The 25993-nt window shown below is 40.9% G+C and overlaps 1 protein-coding gene across 2 annotated transcripts in view; it reads right to left on the bottom strand.

The window, feature by feature from the left end:
• Nucleotides 1–1384: 1384 nt before the first annotated feature.
• sema4d (sema domain, immunoglobulin domain (Ig), transmembrane domain (TM) and short cytoplasmic domain, (semaphorin) 4D) overlaps nucleotides 1385–25993 on the bottom strand; it is a 38636-nt gene continuing 14027 nt past the window's right edge. Inside the window, exons 1-15 of one of the 2 annotated variants that reach the window (XM_054612212.1) lie at nucleotides 23399–23457; nucleotides 12245–12378; nucleotides 10512–10657; nucleotides 10359–10421; nucleotides 10130–10228; nucleotides 9926–10019; nucleotides 9641–9757; nucleotides 8864–9015; nucleotides 7193–7368; nucleotides 6910–7066; nucleotides 6567–6789; nucleotides 5490–5602; nucleotides 4906–5078; nucleotides 4666–4712; nucleotides 1385–4396 (exon numbers count right to left, since the gene is read on the bottom strand). In XM_054612212.1, coding sequence (XP_054468187.1) covers nucleotides 3387–4396; nucleotides 4666–4712; nucleotides 4906–5078; nucleotides 5490–5602; nucleotides 6567–6789; nucleotides 6910–7066; nucleotides 7193–7368; nucleotides 8864–9015; nucleotides 9641–9757; nucleotides 9926–10019; nucleotides 10130–10228; nucleotides 10359–10421; nucleotides 10512–10657; nucleotides 12245–12341 — 2667 coding nt within the window. In that variant the 5' untranslated portion in view covers nucleotides 12342–12378; nucleotides 23399–23457 and the 3' untranslated portion in view covers nucleotides 1385–3386. Of the gene's footprint in view, nucleotides 4397–4665; nucleotides 4713–4905; nucleotides 5079–5489; nucleotides 5603–6566; nucleotides 6790–6909; nucleotides 7067–7192; nucleotides 7369–8863; nucleotides 9016–9640; nucleotides 9758–9925; nucleotides 10020–10129; nucleotides 10229–10358; nucleotides 10422–10511; nucleotides 10658–12244; nucleotides 12379–23398; nucleotides 23458–25993 lie in introns of those variants that run through there. The other variant, XM_054612211.1, reaches the window with a different exon arrangement.

A 25993-nucleotide genomic window follows, 5' to 3' on the forward strand; every position in this document is an offset into this window, starting at 1 on the left:
AAAGTGTTTTGTTATGAAGTACACAAATAGCTTATTGGGGTTAATAGATCATGTGGAACAGAAAATGTTATTAAACGTAATGCAGTTAAATGTGATGGCTAAAAGTAGTTAACAAAAAAACTACAGGAGCTGCTAGTTAGTTAAACAAGTGCGCTTTTTTTCCCAAACTCTGACAAACGCCTCATTCAGAAAAAAGTAGAATAAAGATAATTTGCAGGACACCGAAACACTTTATTTCATTGAATATCAATCAGCTGGCTTTTAGCTTTGTGTTTCTTATTATTTACCCAAATGAATCTGGACTTTGCACTTCTCTAGTGTTGAAAAAAAAACAAAAAACAGAGAGCTCAAACTACTTGCCTGAAGCCAAACATGCAGGGCGGATTAAAACGAGTGCACATGATGCATGTTGACCCGGACAAATGCACAATAACCATTATGACACACTTGCATGCACGAACAGAGATAGACCTACCCAGGCCTTTTTCCATCTTTTGAGCAGTTGCTCATGCTCTGTGAGTGCACCTCTCCACTGGTTCAAATCCCTGGACGGAATGCTCTCCTCATCTGTCAAATAACAACGTCCTTTACGGAAATAATGGCAGTGGCATTGCTGAAACCGATCACAAGCACTCCATTCCCTCTCTATGTGGATTACTCACAATATATCTCACATTTTGGAGACATAATTGGTTTTAATGCTTAAAATAAGTATAGTCAAGGTGGAAACACTGGACATTCTCACAGCCATACAAGCTTCAGGTCCAGATACCTCCAATAGTGAGGTGGAGGTCCACCTCAGATACGTTGTTTCCAGTGCTGGCCTCGGCGACGCATTGGTAACGGGCGTCCTTGATCAGCGGGCCCTCTCGGAGCCAGCTGCTCACTAATACCTCCTTCTGGCCCACCGGCCGGCGGTACTCCATTATGGGGGTGTCCAGACTGTGTCCATTTATTAGCCAGTGAATGTGGACATCACTGGGACCTATGGGACAGAATAGGACTTCATGTCGATCCCCCCGCTCAAATGGTCGGGACACTGACACGCCACACAGGGAATACTTGCCTTTGGTAGGATTCGTTTGTCGTGGTCAAGATTAGAGGTGTGACTAAATATGCATGCAGTGTAATAGTATGCCTGATCTCAGAACTCATATTCAGTGCATCTTGAACATGTTAAAGGCACTGATGAAGCCAGATTTCCACAGCTGGATGAAATTTACACAGAATTCATATAATTAAATTTTCGGCTGATATTCATCCATTTATATTTTCAGTATATGCAACAGGATGCTTTACTTTTCACCACTTATTGTCAGTAATGATGACTAAAGTCTAAAATATAAAAAAACAAGCCAGTGTTGAAAACATTTGACAAGATTTATTTAGCCTCCCTACCAAGAAAAATTGTCCCAAAACGTACCCCTAAATTTATGTACATCTTCAAATGGTATTTTTCCATATATACAACTATATTTACACTTGTTTACAGGCACAAAAATGATCCAGATAAAGTATTGAGATGTAAGACATTTGAGTCTACAATAACACCCTGGATAAAAAAAAAAAAAGGATCCACTTCTAAATTTTACAGGTTTCACGTCCGACTGTTGTTACATAATACTATAAACAAAACTGTACCTTTCATTCACATATAATTGAGAATTGTAAGCCAATCAGATCACTGAGAGGCTGACGGTTTAATATTGAATCTTGTCTTTTTCAACATTTACTAATTATGCAGGTATCTCACCAGACACCTAAGATGGAGATGAATAGTTCTCCACTACGCCTCGAACAGGACAGGCTTGTTATAAAAAGGTCCAGAAACACACACACACATACACTCCTGGTTAGTTTATGTTTAGGAAACATGCAACGTGCAGAAAGCATAGAGAGAGAGAGTGAAAAAGGGAGGGTTAAAAAGTGAGAGGAATGGATTTCCAGTTCGGGAGGTGTGAGCCGAGTCAACGTCACAGACACCACTCACCCAACGCCAGGCAGAAGAGGAGGAAGGCCTCCTGGGCATGAACCCCCCAGGCCTGGTCCTTCAGCAAGGGAGGCAACAGTCTCACCTCTGCCTCCCGGGCCTCCACAATGTGGGGCTTGGTGAAGGAAGAGGTGGAAGAAGAAGAGGAAGAGGAGGAGGAAGGGAGGGCAGAGGGAGTGCTACTTCCAGAGGAGGACAGGGAGGATGAAGTGTCGACGGGAGAGGAGACTGTGAGGGAGGGAGTGATGGGAAAAGAGAGTATTGAGGAAAACAGGAAATCTAAACAAGGGGTGACATGCAACACAGACAAGAGGAAGACTAATGAGCTGGAATCTATAAAAAAAAAAAAAAAAAAATGTGCTGTAATAAATAAACTAAAAACAAATGAGGATGATCACAACTACTTATACACAATAGACAGAATGATATTTCCACAGATGTGACTCTTAAATAATAATTCTCTGCAAATGTTCTAAAACTGAAGGCTTAGTTAAAAATAATAATAAAAAAATAACTTTTTATAGACTGTGTCCAGGGGCTGATGGATGATTTAATCAAGCATCACGTCATACAGAACATATTTACGTTATTAACAGACCACATGAGGGTAAATGACTAGTAGAGGTTAATACACAGGACCATCAGAGTAGAGAAACTCAACATTGTCACTCAAAGACAGCTCTACACAAGACAGTGGTTTGATTTTTTTTTTCAAGCATTTTTAAATCATGCAAGTCCTCGCTTGTCCTCTTGTTTTTTTTTCTCCTCTCTTCCTCTGACTTTCAAACCCGACATTGCCGATTCACTGGGTGAGATAAAAGGGCCACGTACCAGAAGCAGTGAAGCAGATGGCAACACCGTACAAAGCTAGGCTATAACGTGCTGAGCAAATCTTCCCTGAGAAATCACTTTAATGTTGAAGCATTGACCTCAGTCCATTAGCCTACATGTTGCTTCTAAAAAAAAAAAAATCAAAATGCAAAAAGCTTCAAGAGACTATTTTTCATCCAGGCTGTACAAAAAAAAAAAAAAAAAGACTCCAATTTGGAAAACATCAAGGCAACTTACCAATTTGGTAAACAATGTTTCCAATTTGGAATTTAAGAAATAGCTTTTCTTGCTGGACTAAGCTGAGAGGGTGCAGCTTCTGTGAAAACAGTTTTTTGCTTCATCATCATAAACCCTAGACCAGACAGGAGTTAAATCTCTCTCCAGGCGAGTGGAACACCTGACGCCTTGTGATGATTAAACTTCATGCGATGCTGTACACTGAACGTCCTTTCATATAGAGGAAAGCACTAAAGACTTGTGAGTCGTGGAAAAAAGCAGCGAGAGTGTGAACCCCTATCTGAAGCCCCCGCTGGAGAAACCTAAGCAGAGCAGAGGCTTCTGGCTACTAGTAAGGTTCATCTGCATCTGCAAACTGGATGGACTGAGAATCACAGTCCACGTCGAAGGGTTTCTCCTGTGACGGGCTGTCGTTCCCAAAAGTGTGGGACGGGATCTGACCGTTGCCACACTCGGGTTCAGTCTCGTACCCGGTGTCGCGGAGCGCCCGGAGGTTTTGAGTGGTTTGGCTGCCGTTCTGCGTCGGTTGCTCCGTCATGTTAATTTTATTGGTTGCGGATGATTCCATCAGACCCGCCTCACAGGCCCGGTACTCGGGCTGAATGGCGCTCTTGTGACTGCCCAACAGAGCAGCTCTCAACCGCAGGCAGGGAGCTGGGAGATACTGCATGTAGCAGTTGTACACCAGGGCGGCCAGGAAGAGGAGGAAGAACAGGAGGAAGAGGAAGAGGAGGGCGGTGCTGTTGTTGTGCTGCAAATACTCAGCCGCCGGGTCTCCTGAGTTTTCTGGGCGCGGAGCGTTAGAGCTGGGGGGAGGATGCTGCTTCGGCGGGAACTTGATGGTGCTGCTGGGCGGCGGTGTTAGTGATGAGTCAGTTTGGGGCGGGGAGGTCAACTGGACTGTGGCTGTGAAGCTGGGAGGGGCGAGGGCCGACGTTAGTAGGGCTCTGTCTGTCTTACCATTACCTTCAGCTGCGCGTGTGCTCGATGTCTCCTGGCTGACGAGGGTGGTGGAAACGTGGCCCGCCTGGTTTGGAGCTCCGGGCGGGAGGTCCAGAGTGAGGACGTATCCGGCCAGGAGGCGGCTGAAGTTCTTCCCAGCAGCCGGGGCCCATTCCACTGACCAGCACTCGTAGTGACCCTGGTCCTCTGGAGCCACGCTGTAAATGAGGAGGCCGTTCTCGCCTATGAGGTGGAAGCGAGAGGCCTCGGTGAGGGCCGAGCCGTTGGACTTCCACATCACCTGGGCCAGGTTGGAGTGTCCCAGGCACGGCAGCTCAGCAGAGCTACCTGGTTTCACCGTCACACGGCGGTAGTCCTTCAGAGACAGACTTGATGCTGCGAGGCAAAACAAAGAGAAAATAATGAGTTTTGGGTCCAGTGAGAGGTTTAGTGTGTCCTGCTCAGAACACATGTGGAATAGAGGACAATTACACAACATGGCTTAAATTTAGGACGTTTAGAATTGTGATACTTTAGCCTTTTTTTTTTTATTAACACACAGCATTCAAGTGACATTATTATGACAATCAGTACTGAGTGTTTTTACTCCCACTGTCCCACATAGTATAAAGCTTCTTTATTAGGCCGAGCATGTTGCAACCTACCTGCCGGACACTTGTCTGCGTCACCTTTCAGGCTCTGGATTAGCTTCCTGAAAAAACAAACACGAGTTATTTTCATAGCTATCTAAAATATGCTAAAACTCCAGAATGAAGAAATGTTTAGACTGAGAAAGTAAAGCAGGTCATAGTGGTTGGAGTATCAGTTAAGATGTCTCTCGATTGGTGGTTTTGCTTTCATTATCCGGTGTGATAATGCATGAGCAGAGTACATAAAAGGATTACCCGTGCTGTTTGCTGGGAACATCAAAGATAATGACGCAGGCAGCAGCGTGAGGGTCCCAGGCACAGTACGGGTCCCGAGCCAGGACGCAGTCATCGCAGGACAGATACCGGCCGCAGAAGGCTGTGGGGGACTGGACCACACCGGAGTCAGAACCAGCGTACAGGGACCGGGTCTGTGGAAGCACAAGGTCGTTCACATAAATATGCCAAAGAAAGAAGGCACAAAAAAAGAAATACACTTTAGAATTGTACTATTATTAATTTTTACTACTATCAAAAAGGTCACAAACCCTAAATTATACAAAAGTCTACAAATCTATAACAGCGAAATCATATTCTTGGTCACTGCTTATCGTGAGCTTTTCACAGCAGAGTAACGAAAACATGCAACACACACACACACACACATTTGCAAGTGTATGACTATTTTTAACTTAGTATACCTAATTAACTAGCAACAGAGTGTAGAATCCTACCATATAAAGACACACTGCCTGTCGTAGAAATGCATTTCTGTTGAGCTCTAAACACATTTTCAATTTTTTTTATGCTACAGCTGTCTTCTTGTACGGTTTGTCACTGACCTCTGAGGACAGCAGCAGGTTCTTAATGGACTCAGATTTCTTCAGTAGCTGGATCTCCTCCACAATGTGCACTTCTCCTTCATACACCACCGACTTGTGCAGGATTCCCTTATCTAAAAGTGAGAATGGTAAAATGTAAATCACTCAGCAGAGGCAGAAGGCACAAATTATTAACACTATTTCAATACAGGGTGCACTGAACGATCAGTTCACATCAATCAAGGCATATTTTAGTTTATTAGTTATAATCAGCTTTATTCAGATTGATACATTTTCTTCCCATGATTGCTTTGCCATACTATTCTCCACCTAAGCTCAGCTGTTATTGGTTTTGTAAACAGAACCATTGCTGAAGGCAGCCTGTTGTATCAGCTCTCTTACTCTCACTCTGTGCATCACCTGAACTTTATGCAGGCTTATTTGTGATCTTTTTGTAGACATAGTTTCTATGTTTTATTCCATTCTTATTTTAGTTTTATTTACCCCTCTTATTATGTATTTCTTTAACTTTCTCTATTTATATGTAATATTGCTGTCCTTGTGCTGCTACAACAACTTAATTTCCCTGCTGGGGATGAATAAAGATTTATCTTATCTTAGTTTTGGTAATAATAAGCAAATCATTTTAAAATGCAAAATGAAAACTGTCCACTTGCTACCTCTGCAGTTTCAAAGTTTGACAACTCTAAACATAACCTTGCCTTATAATAGGTGCCTTATAATAACATATGTTATTATAAGGCATCTCCTTTGAGTGGAATTGTGATTTACATGTAATATTACATGTAAATTATTAGAATATTTACAATATTCTCTAATATATATTGTCTACTTCCTTAAAATCACAACCATTATATTAAAGCTGTGATGCAGGAGGCTTTGTTCTTTAAGCAGAGCTATTTAATTTTATATATCAATAAATAATCACTAAAATAAAATACTGTTGCATGGGGGAGCACATAAGTAATTCAATTTCAGTGACTCATCATCAGGTTCTAATAAACTTAAAAATAAGGACATTCTTATTTATAAACGGTTTCAAATTCAAACGTGTATTAATAACTGCTGTGTTCTTACCTGTTCCGGTGAAGATGACGTCATAAATGTTCTTATCGAGCGCACGGACCCTCTCCACAACAATCTGAGTGTAGTTGACGTCTTTGGTGATGAGCCGAGGCCCATTTCCGATGGGCAGGACGGGGTCCTCCAGCAGGGGGTGGTCCTTCACAAACTGGAGGGTCTTGTCTGGCAGGTGGAGGGAGCTGCTGATGTTCTGCCGCCGCATCAGGTTGTTAATACACTGATGGAGGAAAAGGGCAGACAGGAGACATTAAATCATTCATTCTTATTAAGTATGTTGTAGTATGTAATGTACACCAAACTGAGTCTTCATTTTTGGAGCTGTGTGAAAGGTACTTACTGCTCCAGGACGAGGAGAAGGAGTGATGCCGTTGTACCGGACCCACTTGGTGTGGGACTGCTCCACTGTGGCCTTCTGCATGTACTTGCCCTTGGAGAAGACTTCTTCCACAGCTGTCATGTTGTAAGCGCACACTGCTGACAAGCCCACGTTACCCCTGGGAGACGGGGATGATGATGGAGTTGGGAGGGAAAAGAAGTGAGTTAAATGATGCCTGATATTGAAACATTGCCCTTTTCTGACTCCAACTGACCCCCAAACTCAAGATGTTAAAATCACTGACCACTGGGAGGTGAAGACCCCGTAGATGACGGTGTCTCTCCAGTCTGCCCCCTTCAGGATGAAGACGTCATGGACTACGTTGAAAACAAAGTTGAGCTCGGGCATGGAGCACACCAGCTTGGCTTTCAGGAAGGACGTCCATTTCTTCTGCAGGGTGCGCTGCCCCCCGAGGTCACCCTGTGGGAGAGAGGTTGTTTAGTGTGTGGATAGAGGCAGAGGAAAGAGACTGAAGGTAAAGGAAATGAGAAGGAGGCCGGAGGAGTGGCAGGCGTAAGAGTGTGAGCAAGGGCTTCATTTCCATTGGGGATGGGGGTGGAGGTGTTGGCCTCCATTACCTTTCAAGATTGTTTTTTGAACCACCTCCAGATATTACCATTTGTGAAAAGCAATAAGTGCTATGAGTCAGTTATGTTGCCCGACCCAATTTGTTTTTCAGGTAATATCTTTATTTATGGTTAATATTCTCCTAAAAAGACGCTAGATTGGAAAATCTGTTTAAGACAAGACAGTGAAGCACAAAGCTCTTTGTAGCAAAGATGCCAATAAATCATAAATATTCAGAAAGCATTAGTTTGAATTAAAGATTAGTAGAATAACAAAACAGGTTTACATAACAATTTTATTTTTGTTATACCATCATTTAAATTAATGAGAAAAATGTTAACAAATTCTATCATCTTACAAATATATTGTTTTTTTATGTCATTGTGCCCCTCCACTTCTAAAAAATAAAAATAGTAGTAGTAATAGTCTGATAATATAATGAAATTAACTGCTGTGTCCTGTTTCCAATTATGCTTCTGGCTTTACGGGAACATGTAAATTGTATCACTGTTTATTAGTATTTGATCATTTCTGGGAGTTCAGAATCATTGAGTCAGAATCAGAATCAGCTTTATTGGCCATGTATGCGTATGCATACTAGGAATTTGACTCTGTTTTTTTCGTTCACAACAGTTTTGGCTATCAGTGGTGATTTGGGAGGGGAACGTCCAAAACGTCAGACATAACAGACTTATGAATATCCCTGAACAGTAAAGATCTTTAAATTGGATATATTGCATAGAAATATTATATATAGAAAAAGTGAGGTGAAATCTCATTTATTTTTCCATACAGATAACAGTGATGCTCAATGAAAATTGTTCCTGATGTACATTATTGATCATATTTTCTAGTGAAAAACAACTACAGTGTAGAGCAGTCTGTGAAGCAGAGGAAAAAGAGCTCTTGGAGCAGTTATGTGTAGGTACAGTAACATTATCTGTAGAAACAAGACATTCTGGAGATCAAATGCTCTGTTTGTTATGTGATTTCAGTTTTTATGTTAATGTTATTAATAAAATAATTCAAGGGATTATTTAAAAAAACAAAAACATAAATTGACATAAGTTCTTTATTTGACAAATGCTCACTGCTGCAACAGTATTTTTAGAGTCTTTTAAGTCCAGTGGGCAGGGCACTTGTATGTGCATGACTCAATAAATACCTTAATCATTGACTAATTTGATCTGAACCGTGATATGAGCTCAGGTGAAAGAGTAAAGAGAATGTAGGGCGTGCTGTACGTGAAACGGAAGAAAGGAAAGGCGTGCAAACAGAGACAGCAGGTGGATACGGGCAGAAGAGGGATGCTGCTGGTATGTGCAGATGGTACATGACGTGGACTGACCTTACAGACGCGCGCCACCCTGGGGATGAGCAGCTTGCCAAAGAATTCGTACTCCACTGACACCTCGGTGAAGAAGTAGTAGATTTTATCGTCTTCGCCTTCTACTCTGTTACCCCCTTCGCTGATCACGTCGGCAAAAACAAAACTGGGCTCTGCGAAGAAAGCACAGAGAGAAAGGTATTAGTGAAGAGGGAGTATAGGAAGGACCATTGATCTGCTATTGTGAAAGCTTCATTGTGTAACTTCTCCTGAAGGGACTGTTACACATCATTCAGCAGAAACCTTAAACCCAAAAACCAAACACTAGAGATTAACTGATCAAGATAATTATTTCTTAATATTGAAACAGAGTCTGATCTGATGCATATCATTACCCAAATGTTGATTAAATATGCATCTGGCACACTGAAATAACAGCTGTAGACTACTTAATCTGACACACCTTATTTTTCATGAGCTACTTGATCCAATAACTGGGGGCCCAAAGGTTAAAACATATTAAGTTTATAAGCTTCAATTATTGATATGATATGAACGAAAGTTAAACTGGAGATTTCGACTCCTGAAACTGATGTGATGCGATGATGAGAGAAGATGCATCAGTCAGTCCACTTGTGGTTGTACAGTGTTGGAGTATCTTTTACTTCATAAACAATTGAAACTAATATCGAGTTATTCACAGAATTCACATTAACAAGCGGCAGCTGAAACGACATACAGCCGGCAACGATTTTCACATTTCAACTGGTTCACCCATCACATATTGCCCCTACTCACCATTGAGCCATGATGTGGAGTACTCTGTCCTCAGCAGGGACTGTGATGGAGAGTATTTGGATATAATCGGTTCGCTGCCTAAGAAATTATAAGCCGTCCCCGAGTACAGCTCTCCATCTGATAGAAAAGCAGGGAATCAAACAAAAAAACAGCAATTTATTGTCTAGCAAATCTATTTCGCCTCCCAAAATAAGAGATCATTGGGGATTATTGTGCATTTTAAAGCAGGGCTGACAACGAGCAGCAGCTCTTTGGTAAAATGACATAAAACTGGCCCCAACTCACCAACCATGACAGTAGTAAAGCTTTGTGACGGGTCAAAGGAGCACTTTCCCCGGCCATCTTCAGGTCGACCGTCCAACGAGAAGTCAGCGAGGCTCTGGAAGTTCAAGATTAAAATTTCAGTTGACAGTTGGGGCGATGATTGGCGTCTTGTTTATTTTTGCAGTTGAATGTTTCCAGTTAAGGAGGGATGGATCATTGACCTACCAAGTAGTCACACTGAGGTTGGAATGCGTGCGTGCCGCAGACGTAGAGCCGCTTATCGTCTACGACTTGGAGCACTCTGATGTAGTTAAGACAATCTCTCTGGAAAGCAATCGATAGGAAAATCAAAATACTGTTGTTTATTGTATTAACACTAGAAATAATGATTTTGACACAATATAGGTTAAGAAAAAACAACAATAACATCAATTATTATTCGTTTTAAACGTACCTCTTTTGATTTTCCTTTAAGCGTACACATCATCATGGGGTTTTCTGCAACTGTCCATTGAGCCTTAAAATTATAATTTTTTAAAGAAAATCATTATTAAATATTTACTTTTTGTCTTCTTTTCTGTTAGAAACCTCATTTGTATTTTGGTACCTTGTTGTTTTTGACAGTCACGTTCTTCTTGCTGAGCTCAAAGATGGCCTCCCTGGCTCCAACATACAGCGCATCACTTTTGTCACTCAGCAACAACGTGGAGTAGTTGAAGATGTCAGGCTCCGAAAACTCCATCAGATCTAAATCTGAGCACAAAACCATTGGATCACATTACTTTCACATCCCCAAAAAGTATTTCTTAGAAAATATTTGTATTTAATAGTACTGAGAACTGAATTTAAAGCAGTTTTGATCAATATCTCTACATTAACATTGGATCACGTGGCTATGTGTAGTGGGAGGAGTTGCCTATAGTGACAATTATCACCAAACTCTCCACTCTCCGGTTGGTGGAGACCAAAATGGAGGTTAAAGTAGAGTGAATATTGTATTTACATTAATCGGTTTACCAGAAACGCGATTGCTGCTGGATGTGGAATCATTTTGCAAACAAGTTCATCAAAACAACTTTATAAGCAGATAATATGTCAGTATTATGATGATAGCTTATTTCCACTGCCGCCAAGTGGCCAAAAAAACAAACATTTAATGCAGGTTCAAATGCACCTCAGGAGTAAAACCGAATCTGAGATTAAAATAGCAAAACACAGGTTTAATTACTGTAGAGGCGAAACCCTCACACTGAGATGTCTGCCTCTCTAAAGTGTGCATCTCTCTTTATACGGAGTGTTGTGATTGATGGCAAACCCAGTGCAGCGCTTGTGTCTGGCTGGCTCTGCTTGTGCCAGGTGCAAGAGGGGTTCGGGTTGCAGTTGCCTGGACATAAACACCACAATGATGAAAGCAAATAGCTTCACTGACTGACTAAACAGTGACTGGGCCACGGTGAGCGGAGAAACTTTGTTGAAGGGTGAGCTGTACTGGTTCTCACAGAGCGGATGAGTTTCTGGAGCTATTTATGTAAATGGCAGCATGCAAAGAGAACTCCCGTCTGACGCCTGAACGCTCTCACTTGAGAGAGCTGTGGTGAGACTGAGGTTTGTATAAGTTACATTTTAGAAAACAGGTGTCACCTTACTATATTGTGAACCTTGAGTTGAAAGAGTTTTTTTAATTCACAAAGATCTATCTATGTGGTGTGAAGGCTCGGCTCTCCAAGCTTTGCTTTTGGAGCAACTGAAGTTTACATTAGCGTCTCTTGTTTCTTGTTTCGAAGATTGTGTAAGCTCATAAATAACGACTCAGTCTAACAAGTAGGACTTCCCAAATTGAGTGCCGGTAGACTCTCTGTCTCAAGCAAGGTTTCAATTTAAGTCAGCACAGGGGTTTGAGAAGAACGTTTACCAGAAATGATTTACATTTGTGAGGATGGGATTTACTGTAAAGAGGACACAGATTAATACAAATAAAGACAAAACCTCTAATAACTAACTAATTTATTAAATATCTGATTAGTTAATAGTTAGTTGGTTGAAATCAACTGATTAGAGAAGCAAATAAATAATATATGGGAATTCAGGGAAAGTTACCGGAGCCAAAATTGACATCTTTATTGTATTTTATGTTTCTCTGTATTAATATAATAAGTTGTGATTGCTAAATGATGCTTTTTACCATTATCAGCAAATTTGGTATTTTTACCAATAGTTATCCAAACTGCAACCATTATTTATTTTAATTGCGTAACACCTCATCTGTTTAATTACTCAGAAATATTACATTTACATTATTTTATTTATATAATATATAAATATGATGACATTAAATCTTACCTTGGTGTCTCCAAGAGGTTCGAGGCACAGCGTGGGGTCCATGGGTGGAGACCTCTAGGAGCAGCCCCAGAAACACTCCCAGCACGCCAAATCCCATGTTAGACTCTGATAACTTCGGAACTGTGAAGTTTCCTCTGCAGGACAAAAAGCAAAAGCAATACGCTAAAACCTTTTGCACAAAAATGTTAATTCCTACAGAGATGTAGAAATGACTGGGTTCCTCACAGGCTGATATCTTATCATGCAGAACACATGCTGAAAAAGGGGGCAGGCATCAAATCCACTTCCCTGATAATGAAAGCTGGCGGGACTGATTCATCCTCTTTGGTATCACTTAGTAGGTTAGTAAAGCCAACACACGCATTTCAATAAAATCAATGATAGAAGATATTTTGGACACAAACTGCCCAATATTAAAAAGGCAATGCTACAATAAAAGCATTATACAAATATGACAGTCAGTTAAATCTCTTTGTGTTTTGGATTGCAAAATTGTGATGGTCGTTTTTCCCAAACAAAACACTGATATTTTAAATACTAAACGATTAATCAATGAATTGATATAATAGTCTGCAGATTAATCAACAATGACAATAAAAGATGGAAGCCCTATATGACAGAAATGTTGTTATGAAACCAGTATTCCTTTTTAGTTCACTTTTTTTTTTTTTTTTTTTTAAATATTCAAGCGCTTTATTCATATGTGGCTTTTAGCAAATGGTGTATACAGTATTCAGCTGCAAAAGTCATCTATAAATCAGGAACTAATGCGAGTCGTGTCTGTCTGTCTGCCTCCCCCCAACACCACAACAAAAAAAAAGGAAGTTAACTCTCGCTAGTGTTCTGACAATTGCAATTTTGATACTTTCATTCCAGTGGACATCTTATAGCTATCTAATAAATGAGAGGTTGCGTTTGGCTCTCTGAAACATTTCAGAAATGTAAAAGCAACAGAGCAGGGAGATAGATGGATGTGAAGACAGGGGGCAGTGAGGAGGAAAGAGAGGGAGGGCTGCAGCACATGATGAGGTCCTGAACTAACACAACTTACAGTGGCAGAATAACACCCACTCGTTTTTGTAAAACACAGTTTGCAGATGAATGTGTGTGTGTTCAAACTCTTTTAACAGTGCAGTTAATGTTCTGTGTGGTGTGACCACTGCAACACACTTCAGTTGATTGTGGCATGTGCGTTATGCAACAACGTAACACCCCAGGTTTCAGAAAATCCCCCTTTTTTAGAAAACGCACTATTGTTGAGACACAGTAACATGTTTGTCTGTTTGCCTCAGGTCATGATGACGGCAGTGAGGATGATGACAACGTTTCCTGGTGTCTATCAGCTCTTATCAGATGCAGGTGTTGTTTTCTATTTATCCAATTTGTGCAGCTTTGTAATCGTTCAGTCCTTTAACAGCTCTCTCCTGGGGCCTTCACTCAGGATGTGCCTGATAAGGCCTCCATTAGGCTGCTCCGTGCCATTTGTGTAATTCTTTATTTTATCCAGCCCCGACACAGGAGGTTGATGCTTTCATATTCAATAAAACATTACGTTGTCATACTCAGCTGTAAAGTCACTACAGATTATTCTAGTAAAATGAATAGAGTATTCCTAAACGCTGAGAAGAGATATAATAAATAGTTACAGTACTCATGGTCGCAAACTGCCTCAGTAAATCATGACATTGTATAAATAGAAAACAATGTCTTGGTTCAAACTAAAATATAGGAAAGGTACATGACTATATCTTGAAACGCTGTGCATTTTATTTGGGATCTCAGTTATAATAACTGATAAAAAAAAAAATTCCTTTCAGCCACTAGTTTTTGTCTAAAATGGTGATATCCTCCGGTTAACCAAACTGTATTTCAAGTGGCCTGTTTTAGGTCAACAGAAAAGCTTGGGGGGGGAGAAAAAGCTCATGCTTTAAAGCTTAAGTTAAATATTAAAATAAATCTTTAAATCTGTTCTCAATCCTGCTTGTAATACATGCAAGGTTTGCCAAATTTACTGCAAAGCAGGCCACATGCAGAATAATCTTGAGGTCAATTTCATGACTGTCATGACTGTCATGACTGTCAACCAAATTCATTCTGACATGGACGGAAGAGTGATTACTCCATCAATAGTACCACCACTGAAATGGTATTAACTCAAAAAGTGATTAACTGGTATAATTCAATTGTAAAACTCAAGTGCTTCCTGTCTCTTGATCCAGGGGTGTGTCAGCACAACTACAGCTTTGTATCCTGACTTTTCTCTTGTTTAACACGGATGAAGCTTTCTTTTAGGATAATGGAGAGGACGCTGAAGAACAATGTTGTTGTAATAGACAGAAGGTAGGTGGCTCTGGTTGGTGATTGCCTGCAGTTCTCTGAGGAAGTAAAGTGATCTGGTCACAAAGCAGGTCATTCTGGTTTTTGCTTAAGTACCCGCAGCACACCTCCGCAAAAATGGGTGGGCCGGTCACGCAAAGACGGGGATAAAAGGTTATCGGATGTCTTGTAAGACGAGGACTGAGATAACAAAACTTTTCTCTCAGCAGGAAATGACAAAGAGTCTCACCATGTCTCAGTAATATGGATTGAATGAGCATTCAAGCTACTGAAAAGAATGTTGTTCACTTAAAAGTTGGCTTAAAGAAGGCGTAGTGAATAAAAATGACATTCAAGCCAATCCTACAAGGGAAATGTAAAGTGTAAGTACTACACTATTAGGTCATTTGTCCTCATTTTAATTTCTCCAATCAAATTACAGAACAAACGATTCAACAATAGGACAAATAAATCATTGTCAACCGCATTTTAAATGACCTAGTGGCACCATTGTGGCTAATCCCACTCAAATATAGGTTAGTAATCAGTTACACAGCCGAGGGGGCGATATATCATGTGGCACGGCCCGTTCAGACAATCAATGAGGGTCACCACAGCTCGAGACAAAAAGGCAGAGAACGATAATTGATTATTGATGTGTTTGTAAATAAGAATAAATTACCCCAGAGGTATGACCCCACATAACACTGGGATTGTTGGGTTTTCCACCGACTAAATCCGGCAAAGGTGGAATTCCATCCCGGCTTCAGCCCGAGCCATGGACTCCACTCTGCTAAAGAGGGGGTCAAACACACAAGGACCTATTGTTTACTGAAGATGAGGGTAGCCTCCACTCCAATCCACTCAAACCCCCTCCCCCTAGCCCCATCACATCCACATCATCACTGCAGAGTCCTCAACAATGAACAGAGAGAGAGAGAGAGAGAGAGAGAGAAAAAGGAGGGAGGACAGAGAGGACGAAGTACAGAGAAAGGCATCGTTTCTCCCTCTCGTCCTCTTCTTTTACAGTCTTGCCAAACCAAATGCCACGAAAAGGCTTAGCCCTGAGCCAAGCCAGTGTTTGCAAAGGCCGCACAAGCCCCATGAGCTCTGGAAGCATCCCGTGAAGATGATCCATAACTGTCTGATGGCGGCAGAAGAAAAAAACAAAAAACTGTTAAACAAGAGACAGGGAGAAAGAAAGGGAGTGACGTGGGGCGCAGTGTGAATGGATGAGATAACAATACTAAATCCATGATGAAAATCACTCTCTTCTCAGCCTCTAGTTTTTAGCTTCTTTCCTCTTGCTGCACGCTGCATGAATAAAAGCCTCAAACTAGACTCGTCCTTCAATGTGCGCACTCCTGACGCCCTCTATCAATCTCACCGCTCGGAGCCCCCAATAAGGGCAAACTTTTAAAAAAAGCTTTGAGAGTCAGTGTTACAGTAGCAGAAAGAGCAGACTGGCAGCTACCCTCTGCTGCTGGGAGATTTAGAGGAGCGGCCACTGTGGCCAGGGATATTTAAGACTGTTACCATGCTGGCAGGTCTCTTTGAGCCCTTTGTGCTCCTCGCTCAGCTCCTCTGGCTAAGCAGAGAGGTTGACACCTGCTCGGGGGCCCTGGGGTTCCCAGCACTGTGCTGTTAACTGGGCATAGACATTGGCAGGCAGCCCACTGAGGACAGAAAAGGGGGGGGGGGGGACGACACTTGAGCTATTCCTATCTGTTCACAAGAACTGTGAATGTGTAAGGGAGTATGAAAATGAGAGAAAACTTAATCTGGAAATTGATTTTATGTTTTGAAAAACACCAACGAAATAATTCTGATTGAAGCCGGTCATGATAATAAATCACATAAGCAGATTTAACCGCTGTGTGGGGGTTCGCATTTTTACAGTTTTTGATTTATGTTTTCCCCCTTCAGCACACACTCTTAGCTAATCAAGCACAACCAAAATGGTTGTGCTTGATTAGTCACCAAGGCAGGCCACTACAACTACACTCTTCACTAATAAGTAATTTCTGTATCAGAAATATAGCATTTTTTTTAAAAAGAAAAGAAAAAAGGTGTGTGTGAACTTCTTACTCGCGGCAGAGCTGTGTGCTTGTAAAGGTAAAAAAAAGATAAGAAATAGAGAGTGGCATCTTCACAGCAAATAATCTTTGCTTAAAAGGTCGACAGGTGTTCAAGACGTATCTTTCATAAAAGGGAAAATCCAAACGAAAAACCCGCTTCCCTCTGCTGGGTGCAGATAAAACGCTAAGTCGATTTTAGACGCGGCACAAAAATGTCAACAGACATCAGCGATTACTACAGTAAAGCTTCGGGAAATACCAAGGAGGAAGAAAAGCTGACAGTTTACAGTTATCCTGTGTTGTTTAACCCATCCCTCCCTGTCCATTACTGGAATCCGGAAAGCACTGGTGGAAAGTTCTGAAACTATCATACATCAATACAAGTTTGTAACACCCACTTCAAGAAACTGGTCAGTAGAAGCAGTTACAGCAGAGCTGGTTGCTCTACTCCTGTGAGTTCTAGGCCTTTTTCCTTTTACATTCCTACCTGGTGTATTTGAGAGCAGAATCATGGGATTGCATAACGACATTGACAAAGATATTGGATTTAATGAAGATAGTCATGTCATTTGCAATGCGTTGCTAGAGGTAGACAACGTCATAGTGCATAGATGTGAGCTTTCTAACAAATGTAAGGACATGTGGGAGCTATAGCGCCTCCAGATATAAGATGTGGTGACCGCAAAGTGTGACTGATCAGCATGGGCTGATTGTGCAGAGTGAAGACAAAATGAAGCCGATTGGGAAAAAAAAGGCTCCATTATATTCAGCTTTTCAATAATGCAACATCCAGAAAAGCCATCTCCACTTCTCACACAACCCTCGCTCACTAACACAGCGACGTAGATACAGTGACTGCGCGGAATAGCCGCATATTCAGAAATGAAGTACTGCGGGCCATCCCACCGGATATTATGAGGCTTGATAAGGCCTTTATCAAAGATGATGCATGCATTAAGTGATGCACTGGTGCCAACAATGGGAGAAATCTGACACTAAATCGTCTGCATTGACAAACTGGCTTCATTCAAAAGAAGGAAGGGTTCAAGTCGCTCTGAAGAAAAATTAAGAGGTCGTCATCAGTTTAAATACTAAAAAAAGGAATGACGAAGGAGTTAGTTAAAGTGGACTGAAGCTAGTGAAACTAAACCATCCTTGTCCGACTCAATGATAATCCATTCCCTGATGAAATGTTAGGATGACTTGAACCATAAAGCGGCTTCACCACTTAACTTTTCATTTCCAAAGCAAAGAGAGCGGAAAAGAAGCTCCACATCCTGTGAGCAGAGAGCTCGGTGAGGATGCCGAGTGTGATGGAGGGTGATGTGAAGTAGTTGGGACATTCAGCGCTTGCCAACCCCTCGCTTCTTTTTTCCCCTCACTGGCTCTATTTTCCATGTACTCATCGTCAGCATCAATGCACAGAGATGCTCTTCTTCCTTTTGCTGCAGCGAGCCAAGAGGCTGCGACTCATTTCTGTTTTCCTCCGTCGGCTGCTATAATACTGATGTGCCAACCGCGCACAAACAAACTGTGTAATGGGAAATGGGCTTTAAAACGCTCACTTAGTGGAAAGAAATTGGCAGTTTAATATGCCAACTTCGCACCTGCATGTTAAGTCAAAAAACTGTTGTCATACAGGAGGAATTGGTGTTTTGTGAGACTACAGTTGTTTCTTAGACAGTAGACCAACCGATTTATTTCAATGAGGGTAGACTAAATAACAGGAACACCTCTCAGTACAATGCAATACAATTCAGCAGAACCACAATTACATCCTGCAGGCCTAATAAACTGAGTGCATGTACCACATTTTCATAGATGTATGACCGCTGACTTTATCAACAGGACCATCAGTACGTTACCCACCCAGCTGTGGGAATGGTGATAACACAACACTGGCAGCTTATGCTTATGACCGTGCCTTGCTGAAGCTTTTCTAATAAACCATCACATAGTTTGACATCATTACTGGTAATCATAAAATGATCAATTAGCTGTCCGTGGATATTGCTGCATAATTTTAATCACAAGCTGCATGACGGGTATATATATATATTTTTTTTCCATTGTTTAGTGTTGTTTATTGTAGTGATACATGAGGTTTTGAATTCTTCTTTGCTTATTTGCTTGAATTTGGTTTTATTTATTCACACTTATATCTAACTTACGCCTAAGACTGACTTTGTGTTAACATCATGTTGTCCTTTAGAGCTAAAGCAATTAGTTAATTAATCAAATGCTAGAAACGGATCAAACCTATTTTGGTAATTGATCAAAAGCTGAAGCAAACTTTAAAACAAAATTGAGCTAGTTACAGATTCGCAAAGGTTTTCTTCGCCATCTATGATTAGAAAATTAATATCTTTTCCCTGTTGTTTGTTGTCGAACATAAGGCAATTTAAAACTTAACCATGGGCTTAGTGTACTTTTGAAATTCCTATTTGCTGACATTCTAGAGACCAAATGATTAATCGATTGAGAATATACTCTGAAGATCAATATCAGTAATAGTTGTAGCTCTATAAATTAAATATTCATGTCTTTAGCCTCCCCAACATACATTTAAATATAATGCATACTTGCATCCATGACATTAAAGGTTAATGATTATAGTATGGTTTGTCAGTAATTGAATGCATCATCTTTATTCAGAATATACATATGTAGATCTCTCTCAGTGTCTTAAAGTGTTAGTGCTTCTGTCTCCGACAGCACTAAGACTTGCTCTTATATTGTCCAGGGGTTTTGTGGGTTAGTTGGAGCCGGGCCTGTATGAGAAAGTGAGTGAGCACGAGAGCCTTCAGTTGAAACTAAATACTGAGACCGCAGAGGATGACACACTGATGGGGACAGATGTCCGCTCCGATGTCATTTGCAGATTAATGGAGTTTTGCTATAGATGTGGCAGCGACTGGAACAAGCTCACAAACTGCGGGAATCAAATCCCTTTTTATAAGACCAGACAGGGACCAATAGCCCATCTTAAAATACTGCCAGCTGCATCAGAGTTTTGGGTTGCATTTTTCCCCTCAGGCTGATGAAATGTTTTTTGACATCCGGTATTGAAAGTCGTGGCTTTGTAGTCTCTCAGTATGGGCTAAGCTTCTGGTATTATAACTCCAGCTGACTATTACACGTCCATCTAATCAACACCAGTTTCTGTGTCACTCCTGGGCAACATGTTATTGCACTCATATGACATTATCTGACTCACGATCGACAGTTAAAAAAGATCAAAAATGGATACAGCAGAACCAGAGCTATGGTCATCTTTATTCAACACATTCTTCTTCCTTGTCAAAACTAAGTGCCTACATTACCAACAATGCAACTCAAGCATTGACTGTTATGCTAGGAGCAGCTAATGAAGCTGCTAGAGCGGGCTACAGAAGTCTGATAACCCAACATAACTCCACAACACTTGATTTTCTTTTTTAATTTTCAAACTTGTAGTCTTCCGACCAAACCGACACCTATGCCAAGTGACATCAAATGAATCAATTTATCAGACTAGATGCAGCTACAAAAGGCTTTACACAACTAAGATGTGTAAAATGTGTGGAGGTCACCTTACTTTTTATTATTTTTATCAATTTCTCCAATTGCCTGGATAAATAAACACCCAGCAGGTCAACCCGCAGCTGTGGTCCGTGTCCAAACCATCTGGAGCTGACTGAATATAGACATCAGCCTTCGGTTGAGAAGTGCAAAGCCACCGTGTCATAGCCACACCATGTTAACCTAGAGCCATCTGAAAGCCAGGGAACAGCTGAATGACCTGCACGGCACAGCTGACTGTTGCTCATACCGAGAAAAAGAATCCATCTGAAAACTGCAACAGCTGATGCAGCAGTCATCGTACGTTATCCACGGCGAGCTCGCTGGATGACAGATGGGAGGCAAAGTTTTAAAAAGCCAGATCAGGGATTAACAGCATTATTTATTAATTCACATCTATATTTAAGGCGTAATCATGACCAAGGAGCACATGATGCTCATTTCTGCCGCAGGCTGGACGCAGAAATCACTTCTGGTTGATCTGCAATGAAGTAGTAGAAGTTAAAATGTAGGTAAACCATTAATGACAACCCAAATGTCTAAACTGAGGAAAAGAGCTTGTGTGAAGGCAACACTATACAGGGGATGTTAAATGGAAACCCTCCTATATAATTACTAGTTGTAGGGCCCCTGCTGAGCTAGCATGTCGACCTAAAGTGGCCACAGCAAAGGCAAATGAGGGGTCAGGTCCAGTAAAGGGTATATTTAGTCGGCTGATGGCGAGCTTTTTAAAAACAACACGCCCTTTCCCTGAGCCACGTGGTTCAGGAAGATCTGGAAAAACTTCCTTATAAACAGGCCAGCGAAAAAAAGCTAACCAGAGGAACAAGGGTTGCTGTGTGGTGTTCCCCGGCCCAGTGGCGAATGTGCCTCTGTAGTCTAACATGAAAACATAATCACCATGCATTTTTTGCTTTTAATTAAAAGGAGAAAACAGTGGAGGAGGTTTTACTATTGACATCTGCACTGGCAAAAATAAAGGAACAATAAAAGGAACCTTAGTTTTGAGGGTGACTCAGAAAAGAAGCTCCTTATGTATTTACACATCTGAAAATTGCCTTTATGTCATCATCAAAGTTTTTTGACAGCATTTAAGCACTTTCCTAAAGACAATTAAGGCATTCCTCCTGTAAAAAAAAACCCCACATTTTTTTCCACTGTCAATATCAGAATGTTTTTTGTGCAAAATGCAGATATAACTAATAATGCACCAATTGTGCAATGGAGAAAAAATACATTTTTGCAAAAATAAGCTGAAAGAAAGCAAATACTGTCTTGTCACCTGTCTTGGGGTGAATACATTACGTAGCTTGGGGTCAGATGGAAGCCACAGCTCTTAGTAAAGTCATAAACCTTTCATTTGATGTAGTTTCCTTGAGGCTACTGCGATGCCAGAAAGGTCTTGGGGCGTATAATGTGGGACTATTTTGGGAACCTGTGAAAGCCCAGCTGAAGGCCTTGCGGTCAGAAGTTGGTGAATGGTAGTCACATTGGTGGTAGTTCTTTTAAAACAACAATAATAACTAAGGGCAGGTGACTTCAGCTCCCAGAGTGGAATAACTAGAGGTCTGGCCTTTAAATTGAATTATATGATTATGATTGCCCTTGGTTACATTGCAAACATTTTACAGATTTCTTTTGGTGCATTGGTGAAAGAATAAGATGAGATGAATGAAGAAACAAAAACGCTCGTATAAATGACAGTTACTGGGCTTTCCCACCAGTCACAAGACATTAGAAGGGGCTGTAAACATCAGGGAAAAAACCTGCTATATTTTCCTCCTCTTCTTTCTGCCTTTAAGGAGGACTCCTTTCTCTGCCTCTTTTTCTCTCAGCAGGCACTGATTTCATGGTGGTAAATTTGGCCCAGCAGAGACAAAAAACTCCTTTGGAGTGCTGTGTGAAAACTCATCCCATCACCCACTGGCTGCCACAACACCAACAGTGTGTCCTCTTGAACTTGGCATACCGGGAGATAAAAACACTAATTTCACCGTTTCCTTCACAGCACAGAGAACGCATGAACACAAAGCCAGGCTTGAAAATTTAAAACCCTTTACGCACTGTTTTTTCTCGTGATCTGGACGGCAGATTTAGTGCACACTTCCGTCATCGCTGGAATAAAAATAATTAGATAAGATAAGATAAGATAAGATAATCCTTTATTAGTCCCGCAGTGGGGAAATTTGCAGGCTTACAACAGCGTAGAGTAAAGGCATTTAAGAAAATTAGGTCTCTTAAAATTCAAGCAGCTGAATAAGCAAAATATCTTGAAAGAATATAAATCAATCAGATAAGTGATATAAGAAAAAAATGCCTGTGCAGCACTTATGAAAGTATTGTTCCCTTGAAGACAAGTTTTGTTGAGCCAAATTAACGTTGCTAAAGTAAGCCATGTTAACGTTACTCTAACATTATATATATATTGCAATCTTGGCTCTCTGAGTCACTCTTGAACAGGACTTTTTGCAACATAATCAATTACCCCACATAATAACATATTAAGCTCAAGATATCCTCATTGGTATTGGAAATAACTTTGGTTACCACTGTAGGTAGAACACCAGAAATGATGACATTAGACAACTTTTCAATCCATTACTTTCACCGTTTGTTTTTTAACTACCCTAAAAGACCCCTTCACACAGCTTCAGCATTTGGAGAAAGCTTGACAGGCCGGACGTGCCTAGTTACTGTTGCTAGGCTATGATTGGACAAATAAGTGTTTGGGGGAGGGTGTTAGCGCACAGTCAACTGGAAGCAGGCAGCTGCGTGTATGAGCACCATGTATGTCACTATGAACTTCATAGATAGACAAAACATAGAACAGCGCTTTGCTTTAAAAGCAGATAAAAAACAAGAGAATCACAACTTAAAAGGAGAAAAACAAATCACAAGCTGAGGGCAAATGACAAAATGATTGGTGAAAAGGAAAAAGTATCATTGGAAGGTTTTTTTGGGGGGGGGGTTTAACCACACAAGCACCAAAGCCAAGCGGAATCAAATCAAAGGTGGATTGCCCAGGTGTGGTCATGCAGGGGGGAATAAAAAAAAGGGAGTAAAGCCCTGAGGTAGGTAAAGGGGGAGGGGTTTGGAGAAGCATGCAGCATTCGTGTTGAAGCATGCGGACCTTTTGAGCAGCTCAGTGTCGGTCTGCACAGCAAAGAAAGGGGGGAGGGAGAGGAGTAGAGTTTCTGACCTGTGGCTCCTTACAAGATGCGACGCTCTTCCTCTGGAGAGAATTATAAAATCCTCAAGCTAGGGAGGGGGGAGGAGAAGACAGAAAGATCAGACAAGATAGATAGTGTGTGTGTGTGTGTGTGTGTGTGTGTGTGTGTGTGTGTGTGTGTGTGTGTGTGTGTGTGTGTGTGTGTGTGTGTGTGTGTGTGTGTGTGTGTGTGTGCACCCACAAGAGGGAGGAAGCATTTTGTGTGTGTGCATGTGTGGTTAGTTGTCTAGACCATGGTTAGACAGATATAATGATGAATAAATGTTAACACACATTGCACAATAAATTTGACATCAAATAACATTTGCCACTGCATAAACTGATATCACCCATTCCTCCATTCAAACACACCCATGCACACAAGTGAGGCAGATCATTCCTGCGAAGGACAAAACAATTACATAGTGGCTTTAACATCCACAGCCGCTGATATCATATGATGTCTGTCAGCACACTGTGCTAACTTTTTATAACCAAGGACAAATGAATGGTGAGCAGCCAAAACCATAAACATAATCTTGTGCTAAGACCACGAGAGGAACCTGAGGCTTGTGACTGCTGTATTAATTTCCTCTTACACTTTTTGTCGTCCACTACTATAGACTGGCTGTTTGCTGGGGGCCTCACGCCATTTTCCAGTCCGTCTGGGATTTGTATGCACAAATGTAAAGCTGTGAGCAGACATGTCTGTGGATCAACCAGATGTTAATAAACCAAAAGCACCCTCTCCCTTCATCACTGATGAATCTGCCCCATGCGGGCTGATCCCAAGAGATGTAAGCCACGGCCAAGCCTTAAATCTAAAAGTTTTACTCTGAGAGGAAGTTGCACAATTTATAAAGATTATTAATTACATAGTGGAATGCAAAGAGTCACTGCATTGTGCATTGGCTGATATGAAGTTTAACTTGTTTACATTGTGAGCTTCAATTGTTTTCATACATATCTTTTTTCAATTGCAGGTGGGTTCAAACCACTTGTCAGCAAAACCACTTTACCTTTAAAATCCACTAAAAGCTTGTTTAAAAAGGTCTCTGAGGATTGCATTATTATTTTCTCAATTAATAATTTTGGGTATAAAATGTCAGAACAGTCCAAAACTTGAATATATTCAGTTAACCATCATGTATGACAAATAAATCCTTAAATCCTCAAATTTTAGAAGCAAGAACCAGCAAGTGTTGGAAATGTTTTCTTATATATGAAAGTACAATTACACTAGATATCATCAAAGTTGTTACAATTCGTCTAGCGGGGGACATGAAATTGTCTGTACTTCATGTTGTTACTATCAATGTAGTAAATGTTGAGATATTTCGCTGGATAAATGAAAACTTAAATATGTTGGTGTTGCTAAATGACCGCTTGACACTATGATCACTAAAGCCACACCTCTAGTAGAAATAAAAACATCCTTAGGTATCATCGATTAAAAGTCTAACACTCAAAAACCCAGCTAATCTGCTAATAAGCCGATTTAGAAAAAAAGTCTTCAGGGCTTTGGAATTTCGTACAGCATCAGCACTGGAGTTGTGCATCACTAATGAATCAAGACGAGAACAAAGACTTTTGGGAATAATCTGCATCAGCAATAACAGAACAGTCAGCTGTAAAATTCTTTTGTTTCTTTTTTTTTCTTCCAGTGCATGAAAACAAGATTTCATAAGTCAAACGGGAGGGAAAGCAGAAATCTTCTTATTGCCATCGTGACAGATGGTTGGACCTCCATTCACAACACTTTCCAAGCTGTTCCCTTAGACTGCTTCCCTGAGCAAAATGAAAACCTTTACAACCGGGCTGAATACATTCTCCCTGCACAAGTAGACAGGCTTTATTCCCACAGTCCACCACAATCCAACTCTGTTTGAGTGGAAAACACGGGCTTACATGTTTACTTTGCCTTGACTTAGTTAAAAGTCTGAAGGACGTTCTACTCGTACTTTAACATGGAATCAGTGACGAGTTATCTCTACATCCTAAAAAAACCCCAAAAACATTAAATGTATCTTTAAATAAATAAAGATAAGCAAAAGTAGGTAAAAAAATAACCCGAAGTAACAGACAATGGATGTTGCTGGCAAAGCAACAAATACTGTCCCAGAACAAGGAAACAAATCTTCCAGACAACTGAATTCGGGTCACCCAAATCAACCCAAATATGCAGATTCATTTGCATTTTGCTTGTTGGGTTAAGCTACAGTAATGCAGACCCCCCACCACCCCTATTCTACTGTATAAAAGAATAATCAGATTATGTTAAGCAGGGATGATACACACCAGACTACAAGCATTGGCAGTTAATTTACAGATGATCAAATTTAGACGAGACATAACTGTATGTTACCGTCTATCCTCGGGTTTGACATTTATAAAACTCTAACCACAGTATCCTGTAATGAGTTGGATGCGGTGGGGAATATTTATCCATGTAAAGGATTGCTTATTGCATTTCTGTCATTAAATTAGATTTTTAGAAAAACGCAAATAATAGCATATTACTTCAGATCAGTTTCCCAAAGCCAAAGAGGATGGTAATTCCAGTAGATCAAGGTCAAGAGCCATGCT

This window comes from Anoplopoma fimbria, chromosome 14 (assembly GCF_027596085.1).
Source record: "Anoplopoma fimbria isolate UVic2021 breed Golden Eagle Sablefish chromosome 14, Afim_UVic_2022, whole genome shotgun sequence".
NCBI classification, from domain to species: Eukaryota; Metazoa; Chordata; class Actinopteri; order Perciformes; family Anoplopomatidae; genus Anoplopoma; species Anoplopoma fimbria.